General features: G+C 47.4%; 1 protein-coding gene across 1 annotated transcript in view; it reads left to right on the forward strand.

The window, feature by feature from the left end:
- The first annotated feature begins 1,749 nt into the window (after window positions 1-1,749).
- Window positions 1,750-17,980, forward strand: part of Glt1d1 (glycosyltransferase 1 domain containing 1) — a 72,443-nt gene continuing 56,212 nt past the window's right edge. The window contains exons 1-2 of the mRNA XM_059249565.1: window positions 1,750-2,029; window positions 12,354-12,502. Of these exons, the coding sequence (XP_059105548.1) occupies window positions 1,962-2,029; window positions 12,354-12,502 (217 nt within the window). The 5' untranslated portion in view covers window positions 1,750-1,961. The remainder of the gene's footprint in view (window positions 2,030-12,353; window positions 12,503-17,980) is intronic.

Raw genomic sequence — 17,980 nt, forward strand, 5'->3', positions numbered from 1 at the left:
ACAAAAACAACAAAACAAAACAACAAAAAACCAAGCATCTCAGAAAGTTATCTAAGCTGGCCTTGAATTTTCTATCCTCCTGCATTTTGACCAGCAGAAGGATTTATAAGTGTGTGCCATCATACTCAGCTTGCATCAACTGAGGTCATATACATTTTCTTCTTTTATTTATAGATTTAGATTATGGTGGCAGAGGGGACTTCAAACCTCCTCCCCAATTTTTCTCTGACAAACGAGCTTCACTGAAGCTGACAATGGGTCCCATGAGGGTAGCATTTCCCAGTTTCCTTGTATTCTCAAAGCACCCATTTAGTCATTCAGAAAACACCATCATGGATCTTGTGAATTTCCAGGAATACGCCTTAAAAATGAAATGCAGTATTCTGAGGGCATCATTTTTTTCCTTCCTTCCTGCTGCCTGGAATATGAACGTGATGGTTGATCTCTAGATTCAAAGATTAATTCTGGGAGGCTAAGGACCTTAGTTCAAATCCCAGAACCTACACCAGACAGTTCATAACCACTTGTAACTCCAGCTCTGTAGGATTTGATACCCTCTTCTGGCCTTCACAGGCATCTAAACACACACACACACACACACACACACACACACACACCAATAAATTTTTTTGAAAAGGAAAGTTAGAAAAAGAAAAAGCAAGTCCCAGCAGCCTTGACTGAAGAGAGGGAAGAAACGGGTAATTCTGTATAATAAATAAATATAAAAACCTTTCCTTGCTCCCTCCCTGTGGAGAGGCAGGACAACTGGCCCCACTCTCCCCTGCAGGGCAGGCTTTGTCCACTGGCAAATCAGAGGCCAGTGTGTTGCAGAGCTGGGCTGGGAGAATCCCACACAAAGGTCTCAGGCATCTACCCTTTCCCCTCTGAAGCTGTTGGGGTGTTTTCGCGGGTGGGAAGAATTTGATTTCAGGGGTTATTAAGTTTAAAATATTGGTTCTATAATATTGCTCAGCTTTAAACACTGCACATGTCTTTGTGAAACACCACGAATTCACCCAAATGTCATGTTGTCAGAGGGCTCTGTCTCCTCCCACCCTTCCTGCTTCCTGCTGAGGTACACTTAGTTCGAGAGGCTCAGCCCTGGGCTCCCCACAAACCTAGCCTGGCTTCACACCATAGTCCTCAAAGCTGCCTTCCTGGGGTTGAGGATATGGCTCAGCTCACAGAATAACAGGCTAGCTAAAGCCAGAAATCCGGGACTGTTGGAGTCTGCCTTTCCCCTCCCTTCCTCCGAATCTTATGGCAGCAATCCTCCTGCCTCAGCCTCGGCATTGCTGAAACTGCAAACCTGCATCCCCGAACCAACCTGGCTCCATTCTCTTCCTCTGGAAGTTCACTGAACTTAGTTCAGGAATGCCAGGGTCTAAAAAAGGATGAACTGCTTGCCCTGTGCCCTAAGGCTTCAGAGTCCAGGGCATCCTGGGGTTCAGGGTCCCCTCAAAGATAAGGTTGTGCAGAGTGAGGCTCGAACCCCCTCTCTGCATGTGGGCTTGCACCTCACATCTCACCTGGTCCTGGTAAGGGGGGGGGCGGGCAGAACTGTCTCAGTTTCCTAGCCACCAGGTTGCATGTGGGAGCCCACTAAAGGCCACCATGGGAGGAGACACAGGGCCAACTGTGTTCTGGGTCCCCAGAACAGTGGACACCCCTCCACTTCCTGAGCTCGTGGATGCCTGACACCTGGGCTCGTGACCCCTCCTCACCCGATAGTCTTCTTAGGTCCCCTCCAGTCCCCAGCCTTCCCTTCTCCCTCCCCTCCTCCCTCCCCTCCCCTCTCCCTCCCCTCCCTATCTTTCCCCTTTTCCTTCCCTCTTACCCTCCCCTTTCCCCTCCCTGCTCCTGAACCTGCGGCTCCGCCTAGGAGCGGCGGGCGGGACAAGAGTCCACCCGGACCCTGCCACGGCCCCGGGCCTGGTGGCTCAGTCCTTGGCAGTAGCGACATGCGGCTCCTGTTCCTGGCGGTGCTGCGGCCACACACCGGCAACGCGGTCACGGCCGAGCGCCTGCGGTATGTTGTGGGGCCTGAGCATCCCTCGCCTGGGGATGCCGGGCTGGGCCGGGCGCCGGAGCCGCGCGTGCACAAACGGCTGGGCGGTGGGTGCAGGTGCCGGGCGCGTGCGCGAGGCGGGGGCTGCAGCTTTGATCCCAGATGCCGCTGCTACCCTATCTGGCGATTGTGAGTGCCCTAGGTTGCGGCAGAGGGGCAGCCTGGGCCAACGCTGGCGGGGTTGGGGGGAAGACTCAGAGGCTCGGCAAAGGCCTCGATGCAGAGGTGAGGTCTGGGTAGAGTGCCTTGAAATTCGAAGGGGGGCCCCACGTGGCTGGAGAAAGGCAGAGAGTCCTAGTGAAAGGCAGATCTACATGGTTTGAGAAGGGCAGAGTCCTGGTGGATGGTCCAGCACGTGCAGGGATCCAGGGTCCGCGTTCTGTAGCTCCTGTTCCCTGCCTGTACCTCCCATCTGGTTCTCTTCTGAACGCTCAGCTTATCTTGTTAGGTCTTTTGGCTTTGTGTTTACCTGGGACGGAAGCCTGGTGCCAGGACAAGGCGTGGAAGGCAGGTCCATTTGCCTCTGGCCATCTGGTTGCCTGGATCAAGCAGGGCTGGGCTGTATCAGTGGAAGGTAAATGCTTACAAGCTCACTCGGCCTAGAAGTTAGCTTGCTCTCCCCTCTTTTATCCCCCCCCCCCCCATACACACACACACTTGCCTTGCTTCATGAAATTTCCCAATGGCTTTCCTCTCTGTGGGTCTATTTCCTCATCATGGGAAAGAGCCGTTGAGGCTACTCCAGCCCTCACTGGCCACATTCAACTAGAAAATGTTACAGTTCCTCTCAAGAACCAATGGAGGGTGGATGCTTTCCTGAAATATACTGGCCAAGAGACGAGTTTGGATTTTGAGCTTCCCCTCGATCTAGTTCAGTCACTCATCGGCCTCTCTGTGGACTGGTTTTAGACAGAGCTCTTTGCGGTGAAAGAGACAAGGAGAATAAACAGAGAGGTAAATCACTCCAGAGGGTGATTGGTGCTATCAAGCAACTGAAACCAGGCTGGGAGTGTGGCTAAGGTGGTAGAGTGTTTGCCAAGCAAGCATACTTGAATCCCTGGGTTCTAGTCCCAGCACCGCATAAACCAGGTATGGTGGTGGTACAAGACTATGACCCCAGCATTTGGGAGGTGAAGGCAGAAAGGATCAGAAATTTGAGGTCATCCTCTGCCACTACCAAGTTCCAGGTCAGATTTGAGATCGTATCTCAAAAAAACGAAATAATATGACCTTTGTGCTGGAGGGGCTCCTTCAGGCAATAGGGTCCAGGCTGTGCTCTCTGTAGAAGGAGCATGCAAGCTAAGACCAGGGGAGAGGCGTCCCACCCAGACCTGGGAAGATAGGTCTGGAAGGGCTAACGATAACACAGGTCCAGAGGTTCTGTTCTGAGCTATTCAAGGTATAGAAGGTTGGTGAGAACCATCCAGCCGTCTTGTACACATGGTGGGAAGAACAGATTGTGTTTAAGATTAGCATTGAAACGTTAAGCACATGTTAGCTAACATTTGATTCTATGGGTGGGAAAAGGTCCAAGGTTCTCTGGAACGGACTGATCACCGATTAACGAAACAGTAGAAAACATATGCAAATTTATGATGTGCAAGGAGTACAATTGCTCATTAACCCCAAAGTGTGCGTGCGCCCCTTTCTATGAGGGAAGAGGGCTTGGAGAACGTGTGCCATTCCTAAGGGGACTAGTAAATAATTTGGGGGAGGCCTTGGTGGCCTCAGAGCAGCTCACATTGCCCTGGGATGAAGTTGTAGACCCACAGAACAGTGAATGGCTGTAAATGATTCCCAGTAATATTGGACAGTGCCAAACTCAGACACAATGGGATATGACAAAGGGCTCTTACGGGACTTGGGGATCACGGTGGGAGCTCCCCATAAGTGACAACCTGTCCTTAATAAGCCAATTAAAGGCGTCAGAACCACCAAGTTCTAATTACTCAGTCACATGTGTGACTTTAATATGTGTGTGTATCCGTTTTGTTTTTCAAGGCAGAATTTCTCTGTGTAGCCATAGCTATCCTGGAACTTGCTTTGTAGACCAGGCTGGCTTTGAACTCAGAGATCCACCTGCTTTTGCCTCCTGAGTACTAGGATTAAAGGTGTGCCTGGCTAACACACACACACACACACACACACACACACACACACACACACATATATATAAATTGTGTGTGCTTGTATGTGTCTGTAGGGATATGTGTATGTGAGTGTAGATTTGCAAAGTGGCCAGAAGGGGTTACTGGGTCCCCTGGATCTGATTTACAGGTGGCTGTGAGCCTCCAGACATAGGTGCTGCAAAAACAGTTTGTGCTTTGAACCTTTGAACCTTTTCTCCACACCTGAACCCGTGTTTTTAACGTGGGTGCTGGGGTCCATATGCTTATGCAACAAGCAGTCTTCCTCCAAATCCACTGAGCCATCTTTCTAGACCCCGAGGTGTGACTTTTGGCTTGGAACTTCCGTTTATATCCCGTAGCAGAGGATTACTTTATGGCCAGTTTCACAAGACCGTGTGTGTGTGTGTGTGTGTGTGTGTGTGTGTGTGTGTGTGTAATTTTCAGGTTTTATGATTGGTTTCGGGGTTGGGGAGAGCTAAGATTTCTACCATCACCCCAGGAAGGAGAAATTCTCTCAGTATTTTGTTGTCCTTTGCTTGCTTTGCGTGAGAAAGGGAACAGGGCAGGAGAAGAGGAGGTCAGCCTCAGAGGCCTTACATGGGGGTGTCATTTTCTGGGTCCCAACATCAAAGTGTCAGTACTGCCAAGGCAACAAACCTACTGTAGTCAGGGCTGGGGATAAGGCTAGAGATGTAGGCAGGACTCTGGTCACCAAAGGCCAAGAACAGCCACAAAGGGAAGGTAGTGATAGCTGCATGCATGACGGCAGGTAAGAGAGACTGAATCTGTGGGTCTCGTGTGTTTAACAATGGGGACGGCTGCAGATGTGGCTCAGTTAGCAGAGTGCTTGTAGCTCTGATGGTAGAGTGCTTATGACTCGGTTGGTAGAGTGCTTGTGGCTCGGTTGGTAGAGTGCTTGTGGCTCAGTTGGTAGAGTGCTTGTAGCTCTGATGGTAGAGTGCTTATGACTCGGTTGGTAGAGTGCTTGTGGCTCGGTTGGTAGAGTGCTTGTGGCTCAGTTGGTAGAGTGCTTGTAGCTCTGATGGTAGAGTGCTTATGACTCAATTGGTAGAGTGCTTGTGGCTCAGTTGTCAGAGTGCTTGTAGCTCTGATGGTAGAATGCTTATGACTCAATTGGTAGAGTGCTTGTGGCTCAGTTGGTAGAGTGCTTATGACTCAGTTGGTAGAGTGCTTATGACTCAGTTGGTAGAGTGCTTGTGGCTCAGTTGGTAGAGTGCTTGTTGGTTCAGTTTGCAGAGTGCTGGCTTAGCAGGCATTAGGCCTTGGGTTCGGTCCTCAGCCTTGTACCAACTTATGTGGTACTTATCTTTGATCTCAGCACTCTGAATGTGGAAACCTCAGAAGTTTATGGTAATTCTCTGCTATATAATGAGTTCAAGGCCAGTCGGGGCTACATGAGACCCTGCTTATAAATAAACAAACAAACAAGCTGTGTGTGGAGGAAGGCAGATCTCTGTAAGTTCAAGGCCAGCTGGTTTGCTTAAGTGAGTTTCAGGCCAGCCAGGGCTACATAATGAGACTCTGTGGAAAAAAAAAAAGTTAAAAAAAGAAGCTGGAGATATGGTTCGGCAGTTAATAGCACTTGCCTCTCATTCAGAGGGCTGAGGTTCAGTACTCACCACCCACAACAGGAAGCTCACAATCAGCTGTAACTCCAGCTCTAGGGGATCTAATACCAGCATTAGTCTCCTTGGGCACCCACCCACTTGTGCACACTCATGCACACAGGTACATACACATAAATAAATATATAATATAGTATAATATAATTAAAACACAACTTTAAGCCGGGTGGCAGTGGCGCATGCCTTTATCCCTGCACTTGGGAGGCAAAACCAGGCAGATCTCTGTGAGTTCAAGGCCAGTCTGGTCTACAAAGCAAGATCCAGGAAAGGCACCAAAACTACACAGAAAAACCCTGTCTCAGAAAACCAAAACAGACAAACAAACAAACAAAAACCCCACAACTTAAAAAAAATTGTAGAGTCAGAAGCCTAGAGCAGAGGCTCCTACTCTGGTCCCAGCATTTAGAAGACTGAGATAGGAGGATTTCAGTGAGTTCAAAGTTAGCCTGGGCTACATAGACCTGTCTTAAAAATAAATGTAATGCGGAGAACAGACCACTTCGTCGTCATGGTGGAGTTAGTGACACAGGAAGTGGATGTGATGTGAGCAGTGTCCTCAGTCACTGTGTCCAGCTAGGACCGGGCCAAGGGCTTCAAAGAGCCCCTTCTCTCATGGAAAGGTGGCTGATTCTCAAAAATCTTTCAGTAGTTCAAATTAATCTTAATACAGCGACCTGGATCAGTCCCTGCTTCTGTGGATAGCAGGAGTCTTCTCTCCCTCCCTCCATCCCTCCCTTCCCCTCTTAGGCAGTCCTAAGAGACCAGGAACCCAGAGTCTCGTGAGTGCTAGGCAGACAGTTTACCACTGAGCTACATCCGCAGCTGACCCCTTCTTTTATAATGAAACCCCAAAGTACTCCATTGTATGGGAAAGGCTTTCTCACGGCAGTACTTAAATTGAGTAGCTGAGACAAAGAGGACAGGCCAGAAACCCAAAGACATTTAGCTTTCCATTCTAGGCTTTCCTAGCACTTTAAAATTTGTTATTCTTTTCAGTTTTTTTCTGGGTATGGGCATCAGATCCCCTGGAGCTGGAGTTACAGATAGTTGTAAGCCACTGTGTGGGTGCTGGGAACTGAATCTTCAAGAAGAGCATGCCGGGCGGTGGTGGCGCACGCCTTTAATCCCAGCACTCAGAAGGCAGAGGCAGGCGGATCTCTGTGAGTTCGAGGCCAGCCTGGTCTACCAAGTGAGTTCCAGGAAAGGTGCAAAGCTACACAGAGAAACCCTGTCTCGAAAAACCAAAAAAAAAAAAAAAAAGAAGATGAAGAGGAGCATCCAGTGCTCTTAACCACTGAGTCATTTCTCCAGCCACCGCCACCACCGTCATCATCATTTTTGAAGCAGTTGGCCATGTAGCTGAGTGACCTTGAGCACCTCCCCCACCCCACAATGGGAACAGGCCTGGCCCGTGCTAGGCAAGACCTGGAACTTCTGATCATTCTCCCTCTACCTCTTAAGTGTGTGGATTATAGGCGTGGGCTACCACATCCCACCACAAACAAGTTTCCTGACCTTTGCTTCGAATCATGCCATGCAGTACTCGCCCCACACTTGAGATCCCCACGGAGCACAGTGTTTGTGGCACTCCTGAGGGTTTCTGGGAAATGCTGCCAAGTGCCGAGTACTCTCAGCTCTCAGGAGCACAACGCTATTAGGGCCAGGTTGGCATAGGGCAGAGAGCGTTGCACCAGAATTGTCACGGGAAGAAGTGGACTTTGTGCAGGGGGTGGCAGCTGCTCTTACATCACCCAGGGCAAGCTGGTGAGCAAACATGTTTTCTTTTCTTTTCTTTTTCTTTTTTTTTTTTTTTTTTGGCCAAACCTTGAGATGAGATACCTTAGATACCTTAGGGAAAGGAGCAATCTGAAGCCTCCTGGGGAAGACACCATCTGCAGCCAGGAATCACCCTCCCTTTCCTCACCACAGTTCTGTCTCTTCCCTCCTGAGTTCTGCTGCAATTGCCAGGCCTGGGGGTAGGAAAACTTCTTTTCTTTTTGGTTGTTTTGAGACAGAGTTTCTCCGTGTAGCTTTGGAGCCTGTCCTGGAACTCGCTCTGTAGACCAGGCTGGCCTCGAACTCACAGAGATCCGCCTGCCTCTGCCTCCCGAGTGCTGGGATTAAAGGCGCGCCCCACTACCGCCTGGCTGGGTAGGAAAACTTTTTGAAGAATCCATAGGGGGAAGTTTTCAAGTTTTCTGCTCTAGAGGAATGTACTAAAATCTCTGTGACAAAATTCCTGAGAGAGGTCAGAAGAGGAAAGCAGAATTTTGTATGAAGGTTTCAGACCTCTGAGTGTGGAGGGTTTGGCCCTTCTCCAAACCCAATAAGCTATGATCCATAAATTGATCCATCAGTAACATTAGTGCCTTCATGAGTCAGTCACCACCCAAAGACTACACCTGCTCTCTCTCTCTCTCTCTCTCTCTCTCTCTCTCTCTCTCTCTCTCTCACACACACACACACACACACACACACACACACACACACACACCACCTTCAACTCTTGAACTTCTAGGGGGAAGATCTCACACCCAAACCATAACACAAGGACTCAGGAAAATCATGGGTGCTTGGGAAGCACAGGGAAAGAGACTTATCTTTCTGCCATATGCAACAGGTGTTGGAAGGCAGTCAGCATTTAGACATTTGGCAAATGAGTATCAAAGGCAAGGTGGGTCCTCACGTAGCGGAGCTGACCCCTGCAGCTCTTGTATGCCTGAAGCCAGCAGCCAAGCAACCAGAGCTGTGTAGATCTATCAGAACCAAGCATGGCCAGTTGGAAGGAGGTTCTGGCATGTTAATGCACAAAGCATTACCTAGTTATATGTGACCCTCTGACAGAAGTGCAGGGTGATGACAACCTGGGAAAGAGAGGTGACTTGTGCTACAGCATCTAAGACACCTTTGTCACACCATAAAACCCACCCTTTAAAGGTCTATCATTCATGGTGCTGAAGAGATGGCTCAGAGGCAAAGAGCACTGGTTGCTCTTGCAGAGGACCCAGGTTGAGTTCCCAGCACCCACATGTTGACAAAGAACCATCTGTAATTCCAGTTCCATAGGAGCCAATGCCTTCTTCTGACCTCTGAGGGCACTGCATGTGTATTGTGTACGTATATATGTGCAGGCAAAATACTCATACACGTGAAATAAATCTAAAATATAAAAAAAGAAAGTGCTCATAGAGATCTGCCTGGCTCTGCCTCCCAGTGCTGGGATTAAAGGCATGCGCCACCGCTGCCTGGCTCATTTGCAAGATCCAGGACAGGTACCAAACTACACGGAGAAACCCTGTCTCAAAAAACCAAAAAAAGAAAAAAAAAAAAAAGAAAGTACATAATTCAGGGGGTGGACTCCAGGGCCTTATGCATGTTAGGCAAGTGCTCTACTGCTGAGATATGTGCCTAGTCCTTTATTTTATTTTTATTTTTTATTTTTTCAGAGCTGAGGACCGAAGCCAGGGCCTTGCGCTTGCTAGGCAAGCACTCTACCACTGAGCTAAATCCCAACCCCAGTCCTTTATTTTTGCCATTGTTTTGTGCCATGGTCTCCTCTATCCTGAAAGGCATTATTTAGTCCAGATAAGTCTCAAACTCAACAGAGACTCTCTTGCCTCAGCTTCCTAGGTTCTGGGATATCGGGTATGTAGCACCATGCCTGGTTTTAATTTTCTTGTGCTAGTATTTTTTTTGTAAACACAGGTATTGTCGATTATGGAAATTCTCATCCGTGACACACAGAAGCAATTAACTTTTACTATTCACAGGAATAGGAAGAGGGCTGTAGGGACTGTGGAGATGGCTCAGCGGTTAAGAGTGCTTAACGCTCATGTAGAGGACCTGAGTTTAGTTCCCAGCATCCACATGGTGGCTCACAACCACCTGTAGCTACAGTTCTAGTGAGTCTGATGTCCTCTTCTGGCTTCCAGGGTACTACATGCACATGGTGCACATGTACACATAAAGACATAATTTAAAAAATCATATAAATAAATCTTAAGAAAATATAGGGCTGTTGTTGGGTGGAGGTGGATGGAGTGATTTCTAATCTTAAGTCATGAATATGCAAATTGGCTCCCTCTCTTCCTGGAAATGATGAACCATTTGTTAAAGTTTCTCTCTCTCTGTATGTATTTATATATACATATATATTATATATATATATTATATATTAGCTCCTTTCTTTAAAACCTTTTGCTAGGAAAGAAAAACACAATTGCTTAGGCATAATAGGTACTTTGTGACTTTATTACTGAATCCAGTCATTATCTGACAGAGGAATAAGGACAAAGCAATTTAGAAGTATGATAAGTCAGCTAGCCACCAGGGTAAAATTTCAGTCCACAGTGCATTAAGATTAAACATTACTGTTTTTTTTTAATTTAGAATGTTTATAAGATCATGCAGCGAGTGTCACGGCGCTGTTTAAAGGACGTTTAGTAGATGAAGAACAACTCGCTATCATGACTCTCCTTACCCATGACAAGGCTCCCTTTCCCTTTCTTCCATATGGACCCAGCAGAGGTCATCGATCTCTCAGGCACTCATTCTTCAGCAGAGGTTATACTCCTTGCCCTCTGTCAACAGCTTCTCATTTCCTATGGCTTTCGGGAGATGGAATAGTCCTTACTCACTTCTGCTCAGAGCACGTAGCATTCTGACTCTTAGGCTGAGCAAGAGCTGCAGAGTGAGCAGGCTTCCTCCTGGAGTGCTGGCCAGCGGCCCCCAGTGTTTCTACACTCCCCAGAGAGTAGAGTGTGTATGTGTGGGGGAGGGCAGTGCTATTGACCTACAATGACCGGTCAAACTGAACAGTGAAAATGGTACGGCCAACTTACACAACGTGAGCTAGGCCTAGTTCATAGGTTTGTCATCCTAGCTACTTGGGAGGCTGAGGCAGGAAGACTGCAGGTTCAAGGTCTGCCTAGGCTACAGAGTGAGTTCAAGGCCAGTCTAGCAACCTGGTGAGGCTCTGGGAATGTATGTAATTCAATGGTGACTGAATCTTGCCTAGCTTGTGCTAAGTCATAGGTTGAATCTCCCACACTAGAAAATAAATACATAAATCAATAAAAGGATAAAAATAAAAATACAATATACTTTAGGAGCACTTAAATCTTCAGACCCATGTGTTGAATTTATTTATTTTAGAACTCTTTTTCCAGAATATTTATTGCACGCATGCACACACGCACTTACACACACGCTCAATACACATGTACGCGTTGTATGTTTGCAGTTTCCACAGTGTCCAGAAGAGGGTATAAGACCCTTTGGAACTGGAGTTACAGACTGTTGTGAGCCACAGATAGGTGCTAGGATTTGAACCTGCGTTCTCTGCAAGAGGAGCCAGTGTTCTAACCTCGAAGCCATCTCTCCAGCTCCAGAGTTGACTTTATTTGCACAGTGCCATTAGCAAGTTATGTATTTACCTTATACAAAGAGACGTTAGCTCAGGGGATGAGTCTTACCCCATACCCCAGAGTGAGCATGGCACTGAGGCCTCAGTCTGATGCTTCTACCTGAGGCATTTCTTCTTTTTTCACAGTGCATTTGGATAGCAGATGACCCATGCTAGGCCAGTCTTGCTTACGGTAACAAAATACCTGAGGCTGAGTAACTTTATAAAGAAAAGAGGCTTCATTGAGCTCCTATTTCTAGAGATTTAAGGTGGGGGCCCACACTGGGGGACAGTCTTTAAAATTGTTTTAAATCATCTTTATTGATTTACTTACGTATTAAATGTAGAGCAGGAAGTGTTGGGAGAAGCCTCACATGCCATGTGCCACGGCATACATATGGAGGTAAAAGGACAACTTGGGACAGTTGGTTCTCGGCTTCCATCACGTGGATTTGCAATGGGATCAAATTCAGGTTGTTAGGCCTGGCAGCGAGTGCCTTTACACCATGCAGCCATCATGCCTGCCCCTCAAAATCTTTCTCCAAGGAATGAGTGACAGGAGCTGGAGAGATGGCTCCGTGGTTAAGATCGATCACTGGTGGCTCTTGCAGAGGGCCTGGATTTGGTAGTACCCACATGGCAGCTCACCATCATCTAGAACTCTAGGTCTGCTGGATCTGACACCTTCTGGCCTCCGCAGGCACCAGACGCACAGGTAGGCAAAACCCTCGGAAGCCTCAAAGGAAATCAATGAATCTAAAAGAAATTTGAGTGACAGCAGCTAGAAGATGCCTCTCGGGCACCCTCTAGAGTGAAGGGACGGTGGGCGAAGGACACGGCAGAATTGGAGAGGTGCAGACAGAGCTCTGAGGTAGTCCAATGCCACTGAAGGTGGTGTGGGGCTCGCTGTGTCCCAAGGATGTGATTACGTCATCCTCCATCCCAGCCACAGTCCGAGGTCTCGCAGGCTGCAGAATGGATGGTGACTGTCACCGCCTCTAGCTCCCATCTGTGTTTGTGTTTTCCCTACAGACCGTCTCGAAAGCCTTAACCATAATGGCAACTCCAACTTTTCCCTCTCTCTCTCTTTTTTTTTTTAAATGAAGGGACCACCTAGAAGCCGCAGGCCACATGTGCGTTCTGAGAGACGCCTTTGACTTTGAAAGCCCGTCTGAAATTGCTAAGCTCATTGCGGCGGAGAATCTGGAAGCAGCCCTAGCCCTTCACCTCTACCGAGGAGGCAGACTTCTGCAAGGTACACCCCTTTCAAGCTTCCAAAGTCACACGGGGGGCAGGGGGGAGATGCTGAAAAATACTAGATGTGGTGTCCTGTTCCCCAAAGACAAACTGAAGGCTTATACAAGGTCTCCATTTTTTTCTATTAAGCAAATTTTCTAAATTTGGTAACTTGGCCACTTCAGAACAAGTAGATATTGATGATATCATCACCGTAGAAATATCTGAGTGTCAGCCTGAGGCTAACCGTGGTGGTACCTGTGCATATTCACAGCATGGGGTCTCTCACAAAGCTGTGGTTGCCATAGGTCAGAGCATGTGTCTAGGGTAGCTCACTCACTCAGCTGTGGCTAGGAGGCCTCTTTCCTCCCTACCTGGGCTTCTCCCTGTTGCCATGATAAAACACCCTGACAGGTGCAACTTTAAGAGAGAAAGGGTTTGCTTTTGGGGGCTTACAGTTCCAGGTTACAGTCTATTATTGAGGGAGAAGTCAAGGCAGGAACTTGAAGCAGCCAGTCATATCACATACAAAGTCAAGAGAAATGAATGCACACACATTTCCTACCAATGCCCCTGTTCTATATTTATATCACTCAGGATTCCCTGCCTAGGGAATGGTACCACCTACAGTGGGCTGGGTCTTCCTACATTAATTAAACCAAGACAATCTCCACACAGACATGCCTACAGGCCAATCTGACTCAGACAAACCCTTACTGAGATTCTCTTCCTGGTAATTCTAGGTTGTGTCAAGTTGACAGTTAAAATGAACCATTGCTGGTAGTTTAAGTAGCTTTAGACATAGTGCCCAGCTTCTCTTGTAAAGAACATTCTTGCCGGGTGGTGGTGGTGGCGGCGGTGCACGCCTTTAATCCCAGCACTTGGGAGGCAGAGCCAGGTGGATCTTTGTGAGTTCAGGGCCAGCCTGGTCAACAGATTGAGATCCAGGACAGGCACCAAAAACACACAGAGAAACCCTGTCTCGAAAAAAACAAAAAGAACAACATTCCAGGGAGACAAAATTAGAAGCCACTTTTCCTTCTATGACTCAGCCTCTGAAATCACCTAACATGCCAGGCATAGGGGTAGGTGCCTATAGGTCCTGGTACTCGGGATGTAGAGGCAGGAAGATTCCAATTTTGAGGCCAGCTTAGGCAAGTACAAAGTAAGTTTTTTAAGGACTCAAAAAATGAAAATTAAAGTCTTCCAGTGAATTCCATAGCATGCTGTCATCATCTAGGTGGGAGCTACTAAGTTGAGCCATCAGCATGAGGAGGTGGAGTTTGGCCATGGTTAACACTCATACATATATTCATGCACAGCTCCGGCTGTACATGGCGTAACTGAGGGCATGCACATACATATTCTGCATCGTGATCGTAACACCTGATAGATCTGAGGACTCCCTCCCACGACAGCACACGTACACATCACCCATCCTTTACTTTTTTCTTTGTGTGTGTGTGTGTGTGTGTGTGTGTGTGTGTGTGTGTGTGTGTATGCGTGTGTGTGGTGCACACATGAGCAGGTAGGTGTATATTGGGGTCTCTGTGTAGGCCCGAGGTTGGCATCTTTTCTCAATTGCTTCTCTACATTATTTTATTATTCTCTTACATTAATTTATATTTCTCTTTCGGGATGCTGGGAGTGGCACAGCACACATGCCCCAGTGCATGCAGAGGCCAGATGGTAACTTGTGGGAGTTGGTTCTGTCTTCTCAGGGTCTCAGGGATTGAACTCGGGTTGTAAGGCAGGTAGGTGCCTTAACCTCTGCCAGGCCTCTGTCTTTTTTTTTTTTTTTTTTTTGAGACAGGGTTTCTCTGTGTAGTTTTGGTCCCTGTCCTGGATCTCACTCTGTAGACCTGGCTGGCCTCGAACTCAGAGATCTGCCTGGCTCTGCCACCCGAGTGCTGGGATTAAAGGCATGCACAACCACCGCCGGCCTCCCTCTGTCTTATTTTATAAGACAGAGACTCTTAACTGATCATAAAGGTCACCAAATTTGGTTAGGCTGACTGATCAGTCACTTTCAGGAATCTGCTTCTTCCCACCCGAGCCTCCCTGCCAAGGCTGGGGTTGCAGGCATACATTAACATGCGTGGGTTGCGTGGATTTGGGTATCTGAATTCAGGTCTACAGTCTTGCACAGCAGGCACTTTGCCAACTGAGTCAACTCCTTAGCCTTCTTTTTTTGTCTTGTAGTCTTACATATCTCAGGCTGGCCTCATACCCACTAAGTAGTCGAGGATAGCTCAACTCTGCTCTCTTGTCTCCACCATGGGAGTGCTGGGGTCACTTGTGCACATCACCAGGCCCAGTTCCCCAAAGTCATCTGGAGTCTTCAATTAACAGACATTTAAGCTGGGCGGTGGTGGCGCACGCCTTTAATCCCAGCACTCAGGAGGCAGAGCCAGGTGGATCTCTGTGAGTTCGAGGCCAGCCTGGTTTACAGAGTGAGTTCCAGGAAAGGCACCAAAACTACATGGAAAAACCCTGTCTTGAAAAACAACAAACAAACCCAGACATTTAAATTATCTTTCTTTCTTCCTTTAACTATCACAGTGAAGTGTCTGCACAGACACTTGGCATATGCCTGCCAATGAGTATAATTGCTGGCCAATTGTTGCGACCCTGCCTGACGAGAACCCACTGTTTCCAGAAGTAAGGACAGTGTTCCCGAAGGACTTATTCTGAGTGTCTCTGGAGATGGCTCAGCATACAAAACATTTTCCATGCAAGCCTGGTGATACAATTTAAGTCCCCAGTACGTCTGTAACGCCAGGTGACCACGGTGGCCTGGCTGTAATCCCAGTGCAAGAGAGGTAGAGATCAGATCCCTGGATCAAGCTGGTTAGCTCCACTAATTGAATGGGAGAGCTACGGATTAAGAGAGAGACCCTGCTTTGGTATATAAGATGGAGAATGACTGAATGAATAAGACACTAGACTTGAGCTTCTGACCTCCACATGCATGAGAACCTGTTGTGAACAGGTGTGCAAGAGCACACACATCACATACACATAGTCAAAGAACATTTTTTTCCCCCTGAGGTCTATAGAACAAGGCTGACTCTCAATTCCATTAGAAGTTCAGCAGCACACAGATATGGTCTGAGGTTTTCCCAGAATAGAGAACATCATGGAGCCAGGATCAAGGGCACCGCCTACCCCTCCTCACCAGCTACCCAGGGGCTTTGAGAGGGGACTGCAAAGGCCACACATGACAGTTATGGTGTTCAGTTCCTAGGTGGCAGATTCTGCCAACCATGAGATGTACCCTTTGTGAAATAACACTTGTTACTTCTTTTAAAGTGGCGCTGGTGTGCATGCGCGCGTGCGTGCGCGTGCACGCGCACGCACACACACACACACACACAATGTATTTTATTCCCATGGTGGGGTTATAATATAGATTTCATTTTGTGTCTGTGCTCTCTTGTGTTTGTAGAGTCTCATCTTCCTTCCCCCTTTTCATGGTGTTATGGTACAAGCTGGGCATTTCTTTTCTGAAATGTCTGCGACAGAAGAATTTTTATTTGCAAATTTTGAATTTGTGTGCGTGTGTGCGTGTGTGCGTGTGTGTGTGTGTGTGTGTGTGTGTGTGTGATGTGCTAGCATGCCATGACACTCACATGGGGAACAAAGGATGACTTTGGTCTTCTCCTCTACTTTTAAGTGAATTTCAGAGATTGAATGTAAGTCATCAGGTTACGGACAAGTGCTTTTAACCACTTAAACTATCTTTCCAGCCTTCCATCTTTGATTTTTTTTTTTTTCAATTCTGTATCTTCACATGGGTAGTGAGATATTTGGAGAATACTAGGTTAAAATACAAAGTTCATTTATGTGCCTCATTCCCTTGTACTATGTAGCAGAGGATAGCCTTGACTTTCTCATCCTTCTGGCTTTACTTTACAAGCGCTGGGATTACAGGCACGTGTTATGACGAGTTATGTGCTGGGGAATGAACACGGGACCTCAGATAGGGTGGCAAGCACTCAGCCAGCTAAGAGGCATCCTCAGCTCCTGAAACGATTTCATACTGTATTTTCAACATGCCCCTCTGGTGACAGTGACCTGCTCTATGACGCTGGGAGTGGAATTTTTCACTTGTAGTCTCATTTCAGTCCTCAGAGACTTTCCAGTCTCTTTCCAGTGGATCACCCCACATTTTGGAGTTTTGGATTAGACAGGCTCCACCTGCATCACACTGTAGGGCTCCTCTGTGCGCACAACCTTAACTTTAGGCCCTATGGCATGCCGCCCCGTCTTTGATCATACCTTTCTGTTGTCGTTGTTTGGAGACAGGGTCTCACTAGGTAGCCTTGGCTGCTCTGAAATTCACTATGTAGACCAACTGTGGGCCAGTGAGATGGCTCATCGAGATCCTCCTGCTTCTGCCTCTCAAGTGCCGGGATTAAAGGCATGCGCCGCCACACCAGGAGGATTATATGTTCTTGATGGCAGGGTGAGTGTCTGTGCTACCAGCCCCGAGGTTAGCCTGGAGGCCAAAGGGCTATGCAGGTTTTTTGTTTTGATCAGCACTGACAAAATTGCCATCGAAGTTCAGCTGAGACTGGCGGGTCCTGCTGCACCTCACTCTGGTCCACTTGCTGTTTTTTTTTTTGTTGTTGTTGTTTTGATTTTTTGTTTTTGTTTTATTTTGTTCTGTTTTTTGAGACAGGGTTTCTCTGGGTAGCTCTAGCTGTCCTGGAACTCATTCTGTAGGCCACACTGGCCTTGAACTCACAGAGATCTAGCTACCAGCCTCTAAGTGCTGTGATTAAAGACATGTGCCACCACCACCTAGCTTGTTTTTGTTCTTTTAATTTATGTGCCTAATTCCACCACTCTTGACCTCTGCTTCAAATAAACATGAAGATGTCACAGTTCTGTTTGCTTCTGAATTGGGAGGAACTCTGAACTAACTCAAGGGGTTTATTCCTCCCTCCTGGGGATGAGTGTAAAAGATTTTTTTTTCCCTGTGTACAAATCAATCAATTTTTCAAGTGTTTAATGACAGAACTTTATAGTTGTCCTTATCTAAGAGAGACCATAGCTGGGATACTGCGCAGGGTGCATTCTGGGAACTCTTCATATGCTTTAACTAGCCTATAAAACAGACAACTTGCAAGTTAATTCTATGTCGGCTGCAGAGCTTTAATGAAGTCTTATGAATATGCCTTAGGCTGGAACCTAATATGGAAGCAGATAGGGTCAGGTGGCCAAGAACAAGATTAACCGGTCTATGATAACACCCCATGACTCATATGGATCCAATTCAAATGCCTGGCCCCATATAATTGCTCGTTAGTTTGTGTTGTTTTTAAAATCGAAATTATGTACAACTTATAGTTTGGTTGTCTTTAAGTTTTAAATTATATTGATCTATTTCATAGGGTGTGTGTGTGTGTGTGTGCCACAGCACGCATGTGGGGGTCAGGGGACAATTGTGTGTTCTCTCCTACCATGCTAGTCCCAAGAATCGAACTCAGGT

The sequence above is a fragment of the Peromyscus eremicus genome, chromosome 23, assembly GCF_949786415.1.
Source record: "Peromyscus eremicus chromosome 23, PerEre_H2_v1, whole genome shotgun sequence".
Taxonomy (NCBI): Eukaryota; Metazoa; Chordata; class Mammalia; order Rodentia; family Cricetidae; genus Peromyscus; species Peromyscus eremicus.